Below are 20,377 nucleotides of genomic sequence, written 5' to 3' on the forward strand. Positions count from 1 at the left end.
ATGGAGCCTGACAACAGAGCCCAAAGTAAGGCAAGGAGACAGGATCAAAACTCTCCACAGCCCAGACAAGAGATAGTTGCGACACTGACGTCTGAAAGAGAGGCAGAGGATCTTTGGACAGTAATCAAAGCAGAACCAGTTTGTTGAGTAATTGTAACACACACACTACACTATTGCAAAGGCTTTATTCACATGTGTGCCAAAAAGAAAGCAAACATCCAGCAATATTAATTTGGTTATGTAATAATTTTGCAACATTATGTAACCTTCCCATGCCAACACATCTCCTTCGACTCTCGGCAAAATAAATGTTATGTATCCTTATGCAAGTCTGTTACACCCCTCCAAAATCCATCCTCGCCACTTCCCACGACGGGGATATCCACAGAATGGCTTGGTCCAATGCAGTCTTTGCTACCCATTATGTGGCAGTTTTGTCAAGGTGCAACCATTTTGTAAATACATACAGGTAGATGTGATGGGAGGTGCAAGAATGGCAAAGGGAGAAAATGGGATAAGGATAAAAACATGAGGAGGAAGGAGAGGAATGGAGAAGGTGCAATGGAAGGGTTATGGAAAGTATATTGAAGACAGCAAGATAAGGGTAGATCAGCATTCATGCTTCATGCCTTCAGGTGTCTTCAGGGTTCACCTCTGCACATCTTTAAAGAATCTTTGTAGTTTTTTTGCTTCAGAAGAATAAAGCATAATATTGTAAAATCACACACCTTTGTAGGAGTAACAATAATACTGACATTGAGCTCAAGCTCTCCTCCGACCCCCCAGAAGGCTCGGTCATTAATAGAAATTGAGCAGATTTAAGAATTTATAATGTGATTGTGTGATGGTATCATTGACTAAAGACTACAACATCAAAATTCTTGCAATCTTACTTTGAGCATTAATAACACTGGAGGGCTCCTAAGCAAAGAGTGCACTCAAATCAAAAGGCAGGACATATCTGCCACGTTGTCCTAACAACACACCTCTTTCCTAGCTGACTTTAGACGAGGCTGGTCCCAAATGGGATCAGTAGACGAACAAGAAAGCCTTCATTAATTTGTGAAACAATGAAGGGAATGACTCAGTTTGCTGATATGTGTTGCTGAAATAGCCTATTTTGCAAAGGCATGAGATAAGGGAACAATCACTCTCTTGGGTGTAAACTTGCTTTAGATAACGAAAGCCAAAGCAGAGTGTCGTCACTGCTGTTTTTACTATCAGAATATGTTCCAGACAAGGAGTCTCCTTGCTTCTAAAGGAAATAGACGAGATTTCAACAGAAATCTCTGAGTGGGTAAGTCAAAAATAATGTGAAGAATTGTTTGCTCACGCCAGATTTTGCTTCATAGAATTGTTTAAAAAAACAATTATACCTTTTAACCCGCAGAGATACCTGCAGGGGCCATGGATAACAATGTTAGGCATAAATTTCTTCTGTTTGGATTAGGGAAAGATCTGTACTTGAAGTTGGGGTCCCATGTCCAGGAACACCAAAAAAAAACGATCGGTAGGTCATGTGGTTCAGCTTTAGAAATCATTGTGCATAATCTGCATATGCTTTCAGGAGGTAGTCCGTAACTCCAACCTACAGTGGTAAATAATAACATAACAGACGTAAACACAGGCTTGGACCTCACTTAGACCTGGGAGGGTAGGGCACCGCGTGGCCTTGGGGCTAAAGACGCTGCCTCCGCTCTTTTTGCCACAACCCACTGCCATGTGTAGAGTTCCCCACCAACACAGTAGGGTTTTTTACCAAAAACGTTTTTACTGGCATGGCGGTAACACTTTTGGTGCAAACACACAATACTTGCTAGCCTACCATGTCATGCAGACTGATCAGCATTTGTTTTCGATTTTTACAGACAAAAACCCAAAGTAGGGGGTAATTTTTAAGAAATCCATGCTGTTCCACAATCTGGCAGTCCCAGGCATAAACTAGCATATTAGAAGTGGTGGTAGAAGCCCTGGCCTTTATATGCAAGGCTTTTGGCAATATGTTGGTCGCCAAAATCCAGCATCGGCATGTCCATGATGGTGTTCCCAACAAGGGAGACAACAGCAGCTCCACTGTCGGAAACACAGGTTTTTTCCACCTCTAAATGAGGCAGGAAACAGAGAGTTGATCGGATGTAGCATGGCCAGTTTCTGTCAGGTACTTGATACCACACAACTCTAAATAAGGCCCTTGGTCTTCTACCTGGGAGACTAGAATGTCAGGTTAGAATTATAAAATTTGCAATAGAGGTTTGAAATGTATCCAACAAGCTTAAAGCTGCTTAGTGCTTTTGACTGGTGAGGATGTGTCACAGCTATGGTGACAGAATCCCTTTGTGTATTGTCAACTCTCAACAGCCCATGCTAGTGAAAGAAATTAATGTTTAAACAAAGGTGGCACTGGGGCCCACCCACACAAGACATCACTTCATTTAATTAAATGTTGATATTGCTTTTAGAAGCTAAACTAATTTGCTCTATAAGTGCTGTCTCAAGGCCAAAAACAAAGTCAATGGGACCAAACACAAAATGCGGCTCTGGCTATAACTAGCATAAGGAGTATTTCATACTCATAGGTTCCAAAAGTGGAAGACAGACTTACAATAGCTAGTAATGATTCAAATCCATTCATTTTTAAGGTGCGACTAAAAAAATATTAAAGAAACAAAGACCTGCAATCACTTTTTGAATTGCAAAAGAGCTCTCCTATAATATAAACTGCTTATATTTTGTGGCAATTCATGGGGAGCCTGAGAGTTGATTTCACCCTTTCTGACCTATTAAGAAAAGTTCTCACTTTTAGAAGACTAGTGGGAGACCAGTATCCATGAACTGCATTGAACACTGGTCTCCTAAGAGCCCAGGCGAACATTTATCAATACGCAGAATTAATCTCCACAAAAGCTTGTAGTTCATAATCAATACTGAGTCATTTTCATTGCTTTAGGTTTAATGGTCTATATGACTTAGTTTCAGAACAGATGAAGAATGTTATTAATTTTCATCGCTGCACTGTGTGGGAACATGTTCACTTCCAAATTATGTTATATCCAATGAAATCTGATTCCATGTGAACTCATATTATATTTTTCTCATCCACATTCACATTAAACCCTGTGCATTCCTAAATGTACTCCTTGAGTGTGGGACTATTTATGTTTAAGTATATTGGTACACAGAGTTTTATAGAAGAATGGGAATTATGTGGGTTACACAGTGGATAAATAATTTGTAGTTTGGCAGAAATAAAAGATTTAGAATGTTTGCCTATTTGTAAAAGGTGCCAATGTTTGCCTTGTGTATGGTAACGATGTGCACTTTGATTACAGTAGGCTGTGATAAATCAAATAGGTGACTCAGTCAACACCAATTGTTTGTTTTCTATTCAAAAAGGACAATTACCTTTATGTCGGACTTAAAAAATGCTTATACTCACTAAAGTATAATCTCTGTGTAATACACCTACAAGAAATGGTTACATGAACTCAAATGTCCTTTTTAGCGGGCACATATTTTTCAAAGTTTCTGTAAGTTGAGAAACATATTGGTAATAGGAAATGGATTAAGAAATGTACTTGGCATGTATATAAGGAATATTCCTTTAAAAGAAATGCTCTTTCAACTAATGTAGGTGCTGGAAGCCAATTGTTCATGGAGGCGCAATATTGCGATTTAAGTCATGTGGGCTCTCATTGGTTACCCTGCCTCATGCACTGGCTTCTTGCCCTTAGTCACTTCTCTGCTCGCCACGTTCCCTGACCATGCGGCCTCATAGGCTAGTCAACCTACCTTTTACCCAAAGATGACAGTTGTTGTATCAAAGTATATGTCATATGTTACTTGTTAATCACTCTCAAAAACTATGAGTTAATCTGCCTCACTCCTCACTGGTCAAAATAGCTCTTATTCATCTGAGGACCATACCTTATTTTTCTTATCACAGCTGCTCTCTGTGTTTCTTCCTTGATTTGCTTATAAGAGAGCTTTACAAAAAAAGTATTTATATTTTAGCATTTGCATCTCAAACGAGCGATGCTACGTGAGATGCTGTACATATAATAATAAAAAATACATATAATAATGGGCAGGGACCTACCGTGTCACCTATTGTTTACTATGACTTCATTGTCAGGAGGATATGCTAAAATTGATGCATCATCCTCTCTTCTCCCTTCTCTGTCCACAAATATTTGTCGAAATTGCTCCACTGAAAACAATTTAAAATTGATGTACAAATAGCACCAGAAAAATGACTGGGCATATCAAAAGTTAAAACAATACAAATTTGATCTACACTAGTCTGTCTTAATCATGCATAAATATAAGAAAGCAAGGGCATTCCTCTTGATTTAAAATTAATATTAACAAGCATTTTCAATGCAATGGGTCTCGCATTTGCTCGAGTTGGAGCTATTAGCGTTGTAAATTTTAAAAAAACGCTGCACGATCGCTCTGCGTGGAAAATAAACGGATAAAGTAGTTCAGACCCCAGGCAAAAAACATCGAGCCTCATATGTTTTTAGTAGTTTACCGGTGCTGTGTAGGTGGGCTAAACACTGGAAAAGGCATGAGGTATGCATGCCTTTCACAAATGAAAGCAAGCGGATTGTAAAAAGCAAGCCCACGATCCAATGTAAGTGACTGACATGACATGGGCGTGGTTTGAATGACAAAGAGAGATTACAGAATGGACTGAGCACTTTGCGCTCGCCCACAAAAACCAGCATTTTCAATACAACGGGTCTCACATTTGCTCGAGTTCGAGCTATTAGCGTTGTGGAAAATAAACAGATAAAGTAGTCCGGACCCCAGGCAGAAAACATCGAGCCTCATATGTTTTTAGTAGTTTACCGGTGCTGTGTAGGTGGGCTAAACACTGGAAAAGGCATGAGGTATGCATGCCCTTCACAAATGAAAGCAGGTGGATTTTAAACGGCAAGCCCACAAATTAATGTAAGTGACTGACGTGACATGGGTGTGGTTTAAGCCCAAAGAGAGATTACAGAATAGACAGAGCACTTAGCGCTCGCCCATAATGATGTGTCTATGGATTAAAAAATGCTTTTACATAAAATTGTATCTGACTTTGCAAATAAGCACATGGTAATCAAGTTGATATATTTTCGTTTAAGAGTTATAATCATGCATAGAACTTCTGCTTTGTACAGAGGTTTTCAGCAGTTTCTTCAATACAACAAAGGTCTCCTGTCAAAGAGAAAGTTCAGGCTAACGCCTTAGGGGCTGCTGTATCTTTCTCAACTCGCAAAGCAATACCTGTTTTTGCACAGAGATGTGTTTGCAACCTGATACTATTTTTGCACTGTCACAGAATGTGTTACAGCACTAAAATAATATTTTAGTAGGATTGACAGAATAATGCCCCATCCAGGGACACGTATTCTGTGTGCAGATCCTACGGAAAGTACTAGGAATGCAGGGATGGTGTTCTACAGGAGACATTTGTATTTTCTAATAGGGCCACAATCAACCTGCATGCTGCCCCCAATTTCCTACCCCACACTTACGGAGTGTAAGCTGTTCCACATGGACAGTTTCCACTTTATGAATACCATACCACTAACCTTGAGAGGTACCAGTAGTTTGATCCTGCAAATGTAGTGATTAATGGAAAGGTCTGATTTGTTACTTTGAATCTACCTTCATTTCTCCACCCACCAGAATTATGTTCAAGTTTAGCCTTTTATGTTTATAGTGTTTTTTGTGATTGCTCCTCACAGAACATTGCCAGTCTGCATGGTCATGGTGACTTTGATCCGAAGAGAACCTTTCCAGGAATAGTCTTCAAAGACACAGCAAATAAAGGAATAATTGAAAGTAGCTGTTGAAGTGCTCCAAGGAGCATCATTGTCATCTCTGCGTGCCCCAAGGCAATGTCCCCAGTTCTTGCTAGTAGAGGTCTGGTCTCTGTAAGGACATGCAGGATCCATGAGATGTAAAGAATCATTAGCAGTTCTAACAATTCACCATATGTCTGGCAGTGTAGAAACAGGCTCTTGAGGGTGTAGTTTTGCCATTTTTGGAGCTGGCTATCAGTCTGTAACTGGTGTTCTTTTTCTGTGCGAAAGAGAATTTGGGCTAAAAGTTTACAAAATTAGGTCGATAGCATAATGGGGAAAAAAGTAATCAGGGCACTTCAACAATGGTACAAGACAAGGTGGATGATTTTAATTTCCCTCCCATTGGACGTGGACAAAGGCTCTCTTTAAATGTAGTCTTGTCCTGGAACCTTCCAGGAAGAGATTTGCATCTCTTCATTCACTGTACACTTGTTTTCAGTATTAAACTTCATAAAACAGTCTTTCATTGGCTGGCTTTCACGAAGAAACAGCATGTGGTATGTAAGTATGTGGTATTTGTGCAGTGAAAACCAAGCCAAAAAGGCAATGAAGTGATGTACAGGACCAATGGCGAGGATACATTCAACGGGTGGTAGGAGGGGGAGCTGGTTATTGGATTGTTACTGCATTGTGATGTAGAGGTCTTTATGGAGGTGTGCCTACATCCAAACCTGGTAGTGGAGAAGAGCCTTTGATGACATAGGGCCTGATTTAGATTTCGGCAGATGGGTTACTTCGTCGCAACCTTTAAGGAAATCCCATCAGCTGAAATATAAATCCCATTATTTCCTATGGGATTTATATTTCGGCAGGTGGGATATCCATCACCATTGTGACGGAGTAACCCGTCCACCGAAACCTAAATCAGGCCCTTAATCAGGTACTGCTTATTGACAGTATATTTATATAATAGGGAGTCTAATAATCCATAGAGATGTTGTTTTGCATCAGCCTTCTCGAAATTATGTTACCGAATAGGATTCGTTAATAGGAAAAGAGGAAAATACAGCTTGGACACTTTAGATTCTTGAAGTGCAGTCTGGTTCATTGCAAGCTGTCTAAATGAAAATGTTGAAGATACCAGGGTTTCAGTCACTGGGTCTCTGTCTGCAGAACTGTCAGAATTGCAGTGGCATCACCTTGCAGAGCTTTGTTATCACACTGTCAGGAAGAGACAGGCTAATGTAGATGGAGGGTCAATCCACTGTTGCGGGAGGCTGGGAACAGAAGGATGTGCAACGATCTAAGCTTGTTCCACTTCAGCACCATTAACCAACGAATTCATGAACATCAGCTGAACCTTGTGTGTATAAGTAGCAAGAATGATACAAACTCTGACGAGCTGTGAAGCTTTCTTATTCTGCCAAAAAGTGGCGGACAAATGGTAGAGTATTGGCCATTCTGGCAGCTGGAAACTCTGTTTGTGCAGAGAACTTCCCTTGTGCTTCTCAGGCGCTCTAGGTCACGCAAATCTCCATGACAGACTACTAGCATGTAGGCTGTCTGCAAGAATGAAACAATTTGAGTTACTGGACGATAACGTTATTTGCCCAGAACTGCACAACAGGTCGGCAAGTGACAAATAGGACAATAAAATTCAGGTCTTCAAGATCCATGGCCCGTGGCCCAGTCTCTTGGAGAGCATTTCTAGTTTACATGTCTTGAAGAATGTACATATATTCAATCATGCTCATGTAGTCCTATGTGGATTTTGACAAATGTCTCAGAGCACCTAAAACTGGGACTCTCTGACTCCGCTCCTGTATTTTCTCTCCTACTACTCCATTTTTCAGGCCCTTCACTGCTCCCCAAAATGCAGATTCCAGATCCTGAAGCCGAATCTGAGTAGGGTCCTTAAATCCATCCACGGCGCGGGCCTCCTCCTCCTCCTCCTCCCCCTTGTGAGCGAAGCTGCCTCCTCACACCTGTGTCCCCATTCTCTCCTCACATGAGCTCCTTGGCGCTGGCTTTAATAGACAGCAGATTAATGAGGTGAGAGGGCCGTGTCTAGCGCCCTCTCCTCCCACCTTATTGCACACACATCTCCATCCCGCCTTCCTGCGCCTGCACTTAAGCAGGCCCTCTTGCACATACCACCTGCTTCACACATCCATCCTCTTCAAAGTGGTGTGCCACAGGTCCATACAGAGATCTTGAAAAACACCGATCTCTCCTACTTCAGCTCTTCCTTATTCGGCATTCTCGGCAAGTGTGGGTGAGGGATCGTCCATAGGCCCCCTCGGATGTGCAAGTGCAGCTCGTAGGGCGGGTAGACTCAGGAGTCTGCGGTCTTCCATTGGTCACTTCAAACACGACGCCTCCCCCTAAAAGCCTAACTAGGCTGACCCTCACACTACTGAACGAAAATGTGTTTGCATGTGTGTCAGTGGCATATCAAAGGCCTCCGCAGCCCCCACGGTGCGGGGGACCTCTGAGCTCCAGGGCACTGTGCACTGGCGTCAGGTCCCTGACTGGTCCAGGGAGGAAGCCCCCCCCCCTCAAGGCACTTTGCAGGGGGCCCCCATCAAGTTTCGTTACACCACTGGTGTGTGTGAGTGTTGTGTGTTTTGATACTCCTGGGCAGGGCTGGCTTTCAAGGGGTGCGACCGGTGCAACGCACTGGGTGCTGACCTGGTTGGGGGGGAGGAAGGCACTGACCTCAGGCGGGGTGCAGTGTTTAGCTGTAACATATTGTATAAAAGCACCAGCTGCAGAGTTCCTTGTGCGTTCAGCTTTCAGGCAGCAATAAAAATATCAAGATAACTCCTGCTAGAGAGAGGGATCAGAGTTTTGTCTACAGGCAGTTTTGACTCGCTATAAAGTAGGGCTGAGGGGTAACATGGCAGCTGCAAAGAACAGAGCTGTTTGTTTTTATGCGGATAGCTGAGTGGATTAGTAAACCCAGGCTTTACCTGCACTTTAAAACAAATGAAATGTATGTGAGCAACGGGCTATGTAAAGACAAGGGACACTTTTTGCCAGTGGGGGAATCTGAGGAAGAGGTCGTGGGGAAGAGGGGTGACATGAGGAAGCGGTAAAGCCAGCCCTGGTCCTTGGGCTGACTGATTAGGACACATCAGGAGTACAGAGCTTAGCACAGAGCTCAGGAGGTACCTTGTGTCGTACTGTGTCAACAGCTATGCTTACAGAGGGTGTCACCTCTGTTTCTTCTCCTCTTCTCTATCACATGACATGTACCTCTTTATGAGGGTCAGTCATGATGATATCATGGTCCCATGATCAGTTTATTCCATTCTCACCCCTTCCATGTTCTCCCAGCAACTTGTTGCCAGATCCTGGATTTTGATTTATTTTCCAGTCGTGGTTTGCTAAGGTGGCTGCATTTCTACAGCTTAGTTTCTGCCCTCCCTGTCCTGTGGGCAAACTGTGCTAAGAGGTTACATGACTCATCTTTTCCGGCCAAGGCCAGCTTTAGCGCTTGTGACGCCCAGTGCGAAAATCTTTGTTGGCGCCCCCTACCCTCAGAAACCTTTAGCACTACTCAAAGCCAGTTAGGGTTTCCGAGCACTTTACATCACACACACACAATATACAGAGCCAATGACTCATAAGTGTGCAAATCAGTTCATAGGAGATGTTACATAAGAAAATGAGGATTACAATGTGTAGGAGCCACAAGTCACTGATACTAGTAGGCAGTTTACTTTAAGGGTGTTTGGTCTTGAGAAGCACAAACTCAGAATGTACCACGGTGGTTGACTTTATTAATAAGAATGTATTTCTAGCCAAATTATCCCTTTCAGCAACATTAGGGTAATGAAAGACTGGGGAAAAGCATAAGTATTTAACTATTTGGCAGGATGGTAACCCATTCCATGCAGTTTGCATGCAGATCTTTGGTAGCAGCTGATAGTTCACTGTGCTATATACAGGTTGTAACTTATGAACTGCAAGTAACAAAAGGATCTCTGTGACAAAAGCAGTAGCCTACTGTGCTGGCCTCATAAAATATAATGTGTTGAATTGTGTAGTACACTTTCTTTGCAGCAGGCATAGTAATCCCCTGCACTGCTTTAACATGAGTGGAAGCTGCCATTAGACAACTCCAATCTCTCTCCGGCGGGAACATCACCAGCATTATCTTGACATTTTTATTGTTGTCTGAAAACTGCAGGAAATACAAGTAACTCTGCAGCAGGTGCTTTTAAACCTGTGCTATTTCTAAACCCAGTTCACCACCCCCCCACCACACACACACACAAAGTCAGCTCCAGATGCGACTGCACCGGTCACGCCACCCTAGGGCCGGCCCTGGTTAAGACACATAAGGATATACAGTACTGATTTAATGAAAAAGGAGTACAGGCAGGCCTCTCAGACGTTACATGTGCATACAACTGAGCTGGCATCACTGGCGGTCCTCAGCATATTGAACAGATGCAGCACAGAGGCTGGGATTTCACAGTGCCTGGTGCACACACATTCAAAAAAAATTTAAAAGGTTGGCACATGTGTATCTGACTAGAACATAAGGCATGATTTAGAGGAAATATCCATGGGCAGCAGAAGGGTTACTCTTACCAAACATGATGGATATCCCGGCAGCCATATTGCAAGTCTGCTGTATCCAATGCCACTTGTAATACCACGGACGGGATACCCGTCACGTTTGTGAATCTCGCCCATAGTAACTTTGGCTGTGGCTTTGGCTGCTCCAAGGAACAATGACTTACTAGGCACAGCTACTTTTCAATATGTGGAAAAACAATGAATCCCCCAAAACTTCAGTAATTTGTAAACGTCCACAAACTTCCATTCTTCAGTTTACCAACCAAATATCCGTGTTTAACCTTGAAATCACCAATGCGCTGATTTACGTCCACAATCCTGCATAGGATTTTCTCTTCAGACCTTATCAGCTGGGCCTGTAAGTCACTACTGCCAAACTGTGAAACAGAGCTTTAGTTTCACCAGTGTAATTTGAAAAAAGTTCACTCTGCATTTATAGTGATGATAGATCATAAAAATCACAGCTGTAAGTGTGTGTGTGTGTGAGAGAAAAAGCGTGAAAAAGTGAAAGGGCTAGTGGGAAAGAAGAGTGGAGAAAAAGAATCATATGACCAAGAAAAGCCTCACTGTAAGGGAGGTTAAATGTGTGAGAAAGGTAAACAACGGGGTTAGTGATGGAAAGGAGGATTTGGAAGAGGGAATGGAATGTGTGCATGTGTTTGTGAGAGGAGCATTTCAGTGACAGATGAGGGTATGGTTACGTGTGAGTGAAGAGAGTTTAGAGCAGAGTGTGGGACAGAAATAAGGGCCTTTGGGAAAAGGGTGTGGGAAGGCTGAACTAGATGTGTGAAAGAAAGATGTGAGAAAAGAGTTTGGTATAGAATAGTGAGATGCCACGCAAAGTACTGTGTGGTGAGCTAGAGAGACTTGAGAAGGACAGAGAGTGGGATACTAAAGGATGGACAGAAACAGGTGTGTGAAAGAAAACCTTGAAAAGTATGAGAGTGGATGGTAGGTAAGAGCGACAGGGAGGGCAGTATGTAAAAGAGAAAAGGAGGGAAATTGTTGAGAAGAGAAAGTGTGAGGCTCTGCATTTAAAACAAGCATTTGCAATGCACTAGGGCCTCGCATTTGTCGGAGTTACAACTGTTCACAGTTGTAAACTCCCAACCAGATTTTCCCTGCATTACAAGTAAAAAAAACAGCGCCATTGCGCTATACAGTTCACACAAAGTGCAAATATTATCGGACGAAGCACTCAACTTCTGCCCAGCGAGATCGCACTCCGAAAACAGAGAAGAAGTAGTCCACAACCCCAGCGAGCCTCGCATGTTTTCTCTACTTGGTCGCTGCGCTCGAGAAGGACTAACCACGGAAAAGGCATGATGTATGCGTGCCTTCCACTAATCAAATGAAGCACATTCTAACAGGCAAGCCAACTTGCCAATGAAATACACTGACGTGACGTTGACGGGGCTCCGAGCCCTTTTCTAATACCTAAAGCGTCTCGCTAGCGATACGCATGCACGAGCACATGCGACGCAGGCTCGACCCTAAAAAGGAAGGGGATGAATGATAAAAAAAAAGTTCAAAAGTGCCTGTGAGAATAGAAGAAACTGAGTAATGATAGGAGGGGCATTTTTTAGGAAGGGAATACTGGGTAGATGAATATGATATGGAATATCACCTAAGCGAGAATGGTGTCAGAACCTGCATATTTACTCACTCATCCACTTAAACATTACTCTTAGTGAATTAAGCACCCACTTCAGAGATTGGTCTATAGCCTACATGTCATTCATGCCTTACCTGTGCGTGTTCTGGGAGCACTGAAAGCTTGTACTAGTATGTCTTGCTGAATCTGTTCTGCAGGGAATGCAAGATAGCACTATCTGCTTTCTGTGAGAGATTGAAGCTTGTTTTGCTGCTGCCAAGCTGCAGCTGTTCTGCTAGGAGGCTTTGTATGCATCTTATGACAGGGGAAAGTTGCACTGCTGCTGTTCTAGCTGTACCTGTCCTCTGATGGACAGAAGCTTGCACTGTTTCTGTCCACGGTGTGCCTGTTCTATGAAGAAGGGGTGTTTCCACTGCTGTTGTCCCATCTTATGAAAAAAGAAAAGATCTATTGAATGCACAGGGATAACATACCCTATGAACCAAAGACTGTTTCATCTTATTTGGTTCAAGTTACCAATACCCCTACTCCTGAGGAAGGCCTCAGACCTCATAGAGGCAATATTCTAGCCTTGATATAGGGTGACAGAAAGGAGAAGAGATGTCTGTTGCTGAACCCTATTATTTTCATCTTCTAGTAGGGAGACATCAGTAAAAGCATTTTAGCTCACCTACATACAACTTTAATACAGGTCTGAGTTTAACAAAGGTAGAAAATAAATGCAGACCTGAAAGGCAAATTATGCTTCATAAAGCGGTTCATTTTTTTGCAGTGCTGTTTCTTTATTTTGAAAGGTTAGCAAATATTAAAAGTGTCCGTGAAAGCTGCACCCTATTAGTGTCCAGTTTAATGTGAAACTACAGCGATCAGCATCTGAAAGGTGACCGGGTAAACGGTGCAAAGAATCAGACACTGCTCTCAATTAGGTTTAATAACTTTGGATCCATTCAAACTAGAAACTACATTTCTTTAAATTGTGCAGCAGATGATGCATTATGTGGCAAGTGAGGAAGCCCAATGATTATGTGGAAAGTGCTGCAGTCGCAGAAACACGTTATTCCATTGTATGTCATAGTGCCAAATGTCAGGCTTCTGAATTGCAAAATAAAATCTAGTTCCTTACTTTCTGACTTATTTTATTTTAGGCAGTCAAAGTTTAAACATCACAGTGGATGAGAGACCATACACAGTCTTTCAAATGCACATGGGAGCATCTTACTGTAAACATTAGCATGAGGCGTGGGCGCAATTTTAATTACACCAGAGTAATCTGAGTAATTTTTCTAATTTTGCGGTACTTCTGTGACATTAAATGACCAAATATTACGTGACTATTCCTATTCGCGTAAATTGTAGCAAAAATGCTCACCAAAGACCACAGGAACAGAGACTGCTGCTGATCCTGTTCTGTTGCATTTAACTCTATTTTCATAGCACAAGATGTATCCTTTGGTTGGTTTTTAGCGTGGGAGTACATTTTGAGTTAAGAAAATAGCACTAAATGCAGGGTTAAGCTCCTCGCATAATTCTGCATAATCTTGCATACTTTTGCTGTGATTTTGCATGATTACACTACAACAAATTACGCAAGTTCCGCCCACCCCTAATTAACATTCCTCCGATAAACACATTGATGTGCTAGAATGATGTATACCCAACTAAGCAGCTAAAGTGTCTGGCGAGACACTGAGAAAAGAAAAAACAACATGCTGACGCTCATTAGCGACCTACAGGCTGACCTGATTTAGATGGAAGACCTGAAACTGCCCTACCTTGAACAAGTACAGCATGTAACGCATGTGTTCCCTTGCGCAGGCATCACGTCTTTGTAGCCGTGCCTCATACTGACCAGAACTGTTGAGGGAGGGTAAAGTGTTGTATGGAATAATGAATATCTGCAGGAATAACTGCTGTATCTCCCTGGAGTCATTCCTCCGCCCCTGATTGCGAGGACAGAGCATGATGTTCAAAGACCTCTTCCTCAAGAACTCCATTGTGGATTCTCTTAGATGGCAAGCAGTGGGGGTACAAGCTAGCAGGAGGTGCGGAGAGAGGGACAAGAGAGAGTGGGGAGAAAAAGGGTGAGAGCAATGAGGGTGAAGAAGGGAGAAAAATGTTGAAAGTAAGAGTGAGGGTTGAAATGAAGAGGGGGAGGGGGGAGGTTTGAAAGCACAATGTGGCTGGTGTGTCCTAGCGTGTTGGAAGTATGTCTGAGCTCGTGATCAGAATTAATGCCTGGTCTCTCAGCGTGCACTGGCAGCGAGAGAGCAGGTATCAGGACAAGGAGCCAGAACATGTGTGGGCTCCAGCTTGCATATGTCTGTGTGTGCTTGAATGTTTAAGTGAATGCAAGTACTTACAGCTTGATCAGCCATGCTGGTGTCTGAGAGCAGAAATGAGGGCGCTACCACTCGGGCAGCCACGTGCCATGGTCCCTGGCTCTGCCATCATGGATGGGTTGCAAGCTTTGGAGTGATCTTGTCATAGGAAGGAATGGGTCGAACCTCAATTAGCACTTAACTTGGTACCAAAGCATAGCTCCTTTTTCTGGGAGTCTAAGCTTCCAGCCAACTCTGGAGGGTCAGGACTTTGAGCTTACCAATCAGGATGTGCCTGATTGCCACCTGATGTACATACATCATGGAAGGAGGTGATCTGAGCAGGACCGACCTTGAGAGAGGCCAGGAGCTGCCTGGAGCAGTCTTCTTCCAATATGGTTCCAAAGAAAAGTGCATTTAAACACTGTTTCTGGAGGTTGCTGGTGCTCATGTCTGTCCTTACCTTATATTCTTGTCATGGTCTCCTTTCTCTTGCTCCCCTCACCTTCGCCCTAAGCATCTTATGTTTTTTTTTTGCGTACTGGCAGTTAAGGGAGCACAAAATTTACTTTTGGACAGAGTGATCTCTGAACGCAGCCAACTCTGGATTTGAGTCCCATGTGCCCAAGGAAGAGGGAGGAAGTGCATCTGACGATGGTGGAGGCGACAACTTTGCAGTGAATCGCCTTGTACCTGTAGTGGGTATTTAATGCCAGGACAGAATGAGGGGAAGAGAATTTGTACCTTGGGATGGTGTTTTATTGTGTTGTTTCATGGCTATCCAGACGGCCATGGCACTTGTGGACCCCTGACATCTTGTTGCAAGCCTTCCACCCCCTCTTCACTAGCGATTCAGATGGATTCATCATGAACTGCAGATGGCACAGAGGCATTAGTGTGACTGAGCATTACACAGAACCATTGCAATAGCTAACCGTTCATTGAGTTATTGGTGTGAGTGAGCATGGCACAGAGCCATTGGAGTGGCTGAGCATGGCAAAGAGCCTTTCGTGTTACTGAGCTTGGCACAGAGCCCTTGATGCTACTGAGTATGGCACAAAGCCAGTGGTGCGACTTAGCATGGTGCAGAGCTATTGGTGCAACTGTCTTTATTTCAGAGGGCATAATGACTGCTGCGCAGAGCTTAATTTGTAATTAAAGAATATAATAGGGAAGTCAGTAAGTGCAGAGAGCCAAAATGTTCTTATGTTCCTACTAAAGGTTTCAAAATACCAAGGATGCTTAGTTTCCATTCTACCTTATGCTTTTTTATTCCACGACCTTCACTTTGTCTCTTCATCTTGCTCTTGCCGCCTTTTATCCTTGGTTTTTCCTTTGTCAGTGTTTTCCTATCTTTTCTTCCTCTCTCTTTTTCCCTTTTCTTAATGTTCTTCTCTCTTGCTCTAGGTCAAAACCAAGGTTCTCAAAAATGGGTGCTGGTGTAGCCACCAGCAACCACTGTTGTCGCTCAAACACTCCTTTGAGCCTTGCATCCCAGAAGGCGGAAGGGTATTTTAGAAGTTGCCCCTTAAAGGTTGTTAGGGGGGAAATGGATGCATGGGCAGGAAGGGGAGGGCAGTAGAGAAAAAAGGAGGTTGATAAAAGAGGGATGCGGCTGGAAATAGGGGATAGGACAACATAAAAACATGGCAAAAGGAGTAGTGGGTTTGAATCTGACGCAAGAGACAAATCACTCGTCAATAGGGGTTAGACTTGACAGGGTCTGATGATGTCACATACACACAGCTAACCACTCTCGCTCTGAGTTTAGATTGGAAGTGTTTTGTTTGGCAAAAATTAAAATATGCTTTGGACGTAGTCTCTTCATGGCTTTGTGTGGTGAGATAAGTAGTGCACTAACCGTTGCTGTGGAATTGCTTGTAGTGAATTGAAGGATGAAGTTTATACATTCTAGTTTTGAATTAATTGACAAATAGCAGCTAAAAGCCAGCCAATAAAAACACATTTGCATTTGCCAGTGTTTGTCACTTGCATTTCGGGTTAAAGAGCCAGTTTCATGTTACCCTGTCACCAACAGGATGGCAGAGCAATGATTGTATAGGGATGGCAGAAAAGGAAGATGTTGGGCACGGATCACAGGATGGTGAAGGACAGATGTGGATTACACTGCTTTCAGATGAGAGCATACAAGCTAATTGTCCCAGTGTTAAGAGGCTCAGCTGTCAGCCAGTTCTATTTTTTAGGTCTCGGCTAAGACAGCGTGCATGCATTGTCACTTACAAGAGATATTGTATGCTACAAGAGGCTTGTAGTCTGCCCCTTGCTTAAAATTCATTGGCTTCATTGTCACTCTTACTTGCTTCCTGCTAATTGGCCTGAAGTATAGAAGTGATGGATGAATAGCATGAATCAATCCCAGCCACTGGCAATTACTCTGGCCACATCCCAGTCTATTGTTATTTTGCACACCATGCAACCTCAGTTTGGACCCAGCCATGTGTAAATCAGTCTTGACCTTGCTCCAATAGGAAGCGATGAGCCTGAGCTGCCAGGCCATGTCCCTCCTGAACCAGAACACAAGCAACCCAAGACCAGTTTCACCATTATTAGGGCTCAATAGTTGGATATGTCTTGACTGCAGTGGCACAGTGTGCCCGGGACCCACATCTGGGAATATCTATCCCACCTAGGGCGTTGCACTGAAGTATACAATCTGAGCCACTGGCAATTGGGGCGCACCCCAGTCCATCATTATTTTGCACACCTGGCCACCTCATTTTGGAGTCAGCCATATGCAAATCAGTCTTGACCCTGCTCCAATAGGAACCATCCAGCCTGAACTGCTAGGCCAGGTCCTCTCTGAACACAAGTAACCCAAGACAGATTTTGCCCTTTCTAGTGCACATCAGTCAGGTATAGATTGGCTCTAGTGGCCGAATATAGATGGGGTTTATTGTATACTTCAGTCCTAATTTGCCAGCTCGGGCCAGCTTCACTTCCTCTTCATTCATGTGGAGCACAGAGCAAATACTGATTGTTTCATCTTGATTAATATCCTTCCACTGCTCGCCCTGTGATTGAGGTACTATTTTTTATTTCTTCTTCTGTCATCCTTGATGGTGTTGCTTTTTCCCTCCCATCACCATTTATCTGTGTTGCTTTTTCCCCCTTCTGTGTTGCATCTTACTCTTCCATCCCCTGTCTGCGTTGCTTCTCCCTGCTCCCAAACCCTGCTTCCCTGCCCCCTTGTCCGTGTTTCTCCCCCCTTCTGTGTTGTCCCTCCCATCCCCACCACTCGGTTGTCCATGTTGCTTCTTCCTAACCACTCCCACAGCCTCATGTTGTCTGTGTTGCCTCCCCCCACCAGCCAATAAGATAAAAAGTGCTTTGATACAGCTGGCAATAGTTGCACTATAGAGCTTTTTTTACTGTCCTGTTGCACGTTCCCTCCCACCCCTCATCCAGTTGTCTGTGTTGCCCATTCCCTTCCAAGCTCCCTTCCATTGTCTGTGTTTCCATTTCTCATCCCACCCTCCCTTCCATTACCCATGTTGCCCACGCCCACCCGTCATAAGTAAAAATAAAAATAAAAAAAAATAAAGCTCTATGAGACAGCTAGCGCTGGCCACATCAGAGCGCCTTTTTCAAACTTTTAGCCATGCTGCACAGTAGCTGCGTTGCTCTACAACATGGCTAAAATACATTGGCAATGCCAATAGCTTTTGCATAAGTGATGCCCATTGGCTTTGCCATTGCTAGTTTTCTTTTATTTTTTTAAGCTAATTGCACCCAGCACGTTTGGAATTTAAACATCATATATTCAAATGAAAACAACACACTTAGAAGTCCCAGCAGCACTGAATAAAAGCCGGGAATAGATGAAGGTGACCCTCCTGGCATGAGGTCAATTGACAGCTACTGGTTGAGAACAGCCAGAAGAGGACTGCAGCTATATCGATTTTAGGAGATGGAAGAAAAGGCAAAATACTCTTTCATTTAATCGATTTCAAAGGTGAGAGGTGTAGGACAGACGTAGGGCAGCCTTCCTTGTTTGTTTAAGCGGGGCTGGCTGGGGGCGGTTCCATCCTACCTCTGTCACAGAGTACACTTTAAGTCATCTATGTTTGGGAGTGGAAAAGTCCTGCTCTGTTTGCAGCTGCTTTCCGGACATAGTTCTCGTGGAACTTGTTTCCTCAACCTATAAAAATGTTTTTCTAAGAATGCACAACAACTTTAATACGCTTTATAAACATTGTAACATTTTTCCTGTATACCTATGGTGTAGGTACACACAAGAGTGCGTCATGAAACTGTTGACCGTGTCACTGAGGAAGCATGTTACATCTTGGTATACAATTTGAGATAGAACATCATCTTCCCATGTCATTATTAATGTTAGCTTAAACCTAGAAATAAAAAGCTCTCTCTATGTAGATCTAAGAATGTTGTACTGTGCCATAGAACAGTTTTTATTTCACAGTGTGTTTTTTTTAAACATATTTTATTGTAGTTTTATTCAACCATTGGTGGGTAGACATAATACAGTACAATACAATACAAAATAATCTTGTTATCTAATGCCTGAAGCCAATCCGGATCCTTATAATTCTGTTCCCTCAAAAAAAAAACGAAGATCTAAACAATTCCCCTCCACCTCTCCCCTCAACCCACCCTACAGCCCCTCCCCCCTTGTTTCACAGTGTGTTTGTCTTGTTTATGTCATTATGTGAGGGCGGAAGTATACTCTGGGGTGCTGGTAATGGATGATCACCGAGCACTGCACTCATTCAGCTGAGTAGGACATCCATGAGCTGCGTTAAAAGCATTTGACGCACATTTTACCTGTATTGTATTCTTGAGAACCTCGGCCGCCTTAAGCTGGGGCTCTCATGAGCAAGGTCCCACTCCCCCCATCCACCCCCACCACACCACCTCCTTGCCTGGAGTGCAAATAATATCATACACGCCAATATACCCGATTCAGGCCAGAAACTCCCCATGTTTGAAGCCAAATAAGGCTTTATTTTAGCTGGCTCCTGCCTGAAATTGCTTCTTCTTCGATTCTAATCAATGGGGAAAATCTGTTCCCGCAGTTTTTTTCTTCCAAAACCTCCCACTTACCTGTTAAAAAATGTTGGCATGTATGTACCAGTCCCCGGTGAGTTGTCCGTGTGCAGTTTGTTGAGGTGTGTACCGCCGCGCAGCGGAACCAGCCCATATCTTTATCATTATTGTTTGTATGGGCGGTGCTCTCACTGCACACTACTAGAGCTCGTTGTGTCTTTCTGTTTCCTCATTTAGCCTGGGGTTGTCCGGGCCTCTGTTCCAGTCTGTCTCGAGGACTCTGTCTGAGCCCCATGGGCCTGTAAGTGAGTCAGCCAGGGATGGACTAGGCCTCTGCACCGCCCCTGCTGTCAGAGGGCCCCTGTCTATTAACGACGGACCTGTAAGAGACACCCCCAGGATGCAGGTCTCAGCACTCATGCCTCTCTACATAATTAAGAGCTGAGGTGATGCGAATGCGCTCTGACAGACAGCTCTGATGTGCAAGCTCACGCTTTATCCTTATTTGACAGGGGCCCTTTCCCGCGACGTCCTCCTGGTCTCTGCCATCATCACTATCAGCCTTACCGTCACCATCGTCATGTGTGGGATTTGCCAGTGGTGCCAGCGGAAGATGGTAAGTGACTTTCATTCATTCTTATGGCACTTGATGCTGCGGAGCGGCTCTGAGTAGGATCTGGTGTGTTTGTGTATGGGGGGTCGAGTTGGAGTGATGGGGTGCTCTCCTGGTTTGGAATGGGTCGGGCTGCAAAGGTCTCTCTGTATCTCTCTGTACGTAGCGTGAGACTGCGAGCACTCTTCGTGTTGTGTTTGTGTCACGCTTAAAATCAGGGGCCCCGAAGGCTGTAGAAACAGCATGCTGCGTGCTGCAGGACGTCGGTCATGTCCAGACTCTGGTAGGGTGGAAGGTCTTTCTGTGGACGTAGGGGCTTATTTATCAAAGGCTTTTGGGCCATGCAACAGGGAGCAAATGCGATGCAACCCTTAAGTTTGATTTACCAAGCCATGCAAGACCTCCTTGCATAGCCCTG

At 43.7% G+C, this 20,377-nt stretch overlaps 1 protein-coding gene across 7 annotated transcripts in view; it reads left to right on the forward strand.

Moving 5' to 3' along the window:
- SYT7 (synaptotagmin 7) overlaps positions 1-20,377 on the forward strand; it is a 614,604-nt gene that overhangs the window by 204,414 nt on the left and 389,813 nt on the right. For all 7 annotated transcript variants that reach the window (XM_069223238.1, XM_069223240.1, XM_069223239.1 and 4 more), the window contains exon 2: positions 19,859-19,962. In XM_069223238.1, coding sequence (XP_069079339.1) covers positions 19,859-19,962 — 104 coding nt within the window. The remainder of the gene's footprint in view (positions 1-19,858; positions 19,963-20,377) is intronic.

The sequence above is a fragment of the Pleurodeles waltl genome, chromosome 3_1 (assembly GCF_031143425.1).
Source record: "Pleurodeles waltl isolate 20211129_DDA chromosome 3_1, aPleWal1.hap1.20221129, whole genome shotgun sequence".
Lineage (NCBI taxonomy): Eukaryota > Metazoa > Chordata > Amphibia > Caudata > Salamandridae > Pleurodeles > Pleurodeles waltl.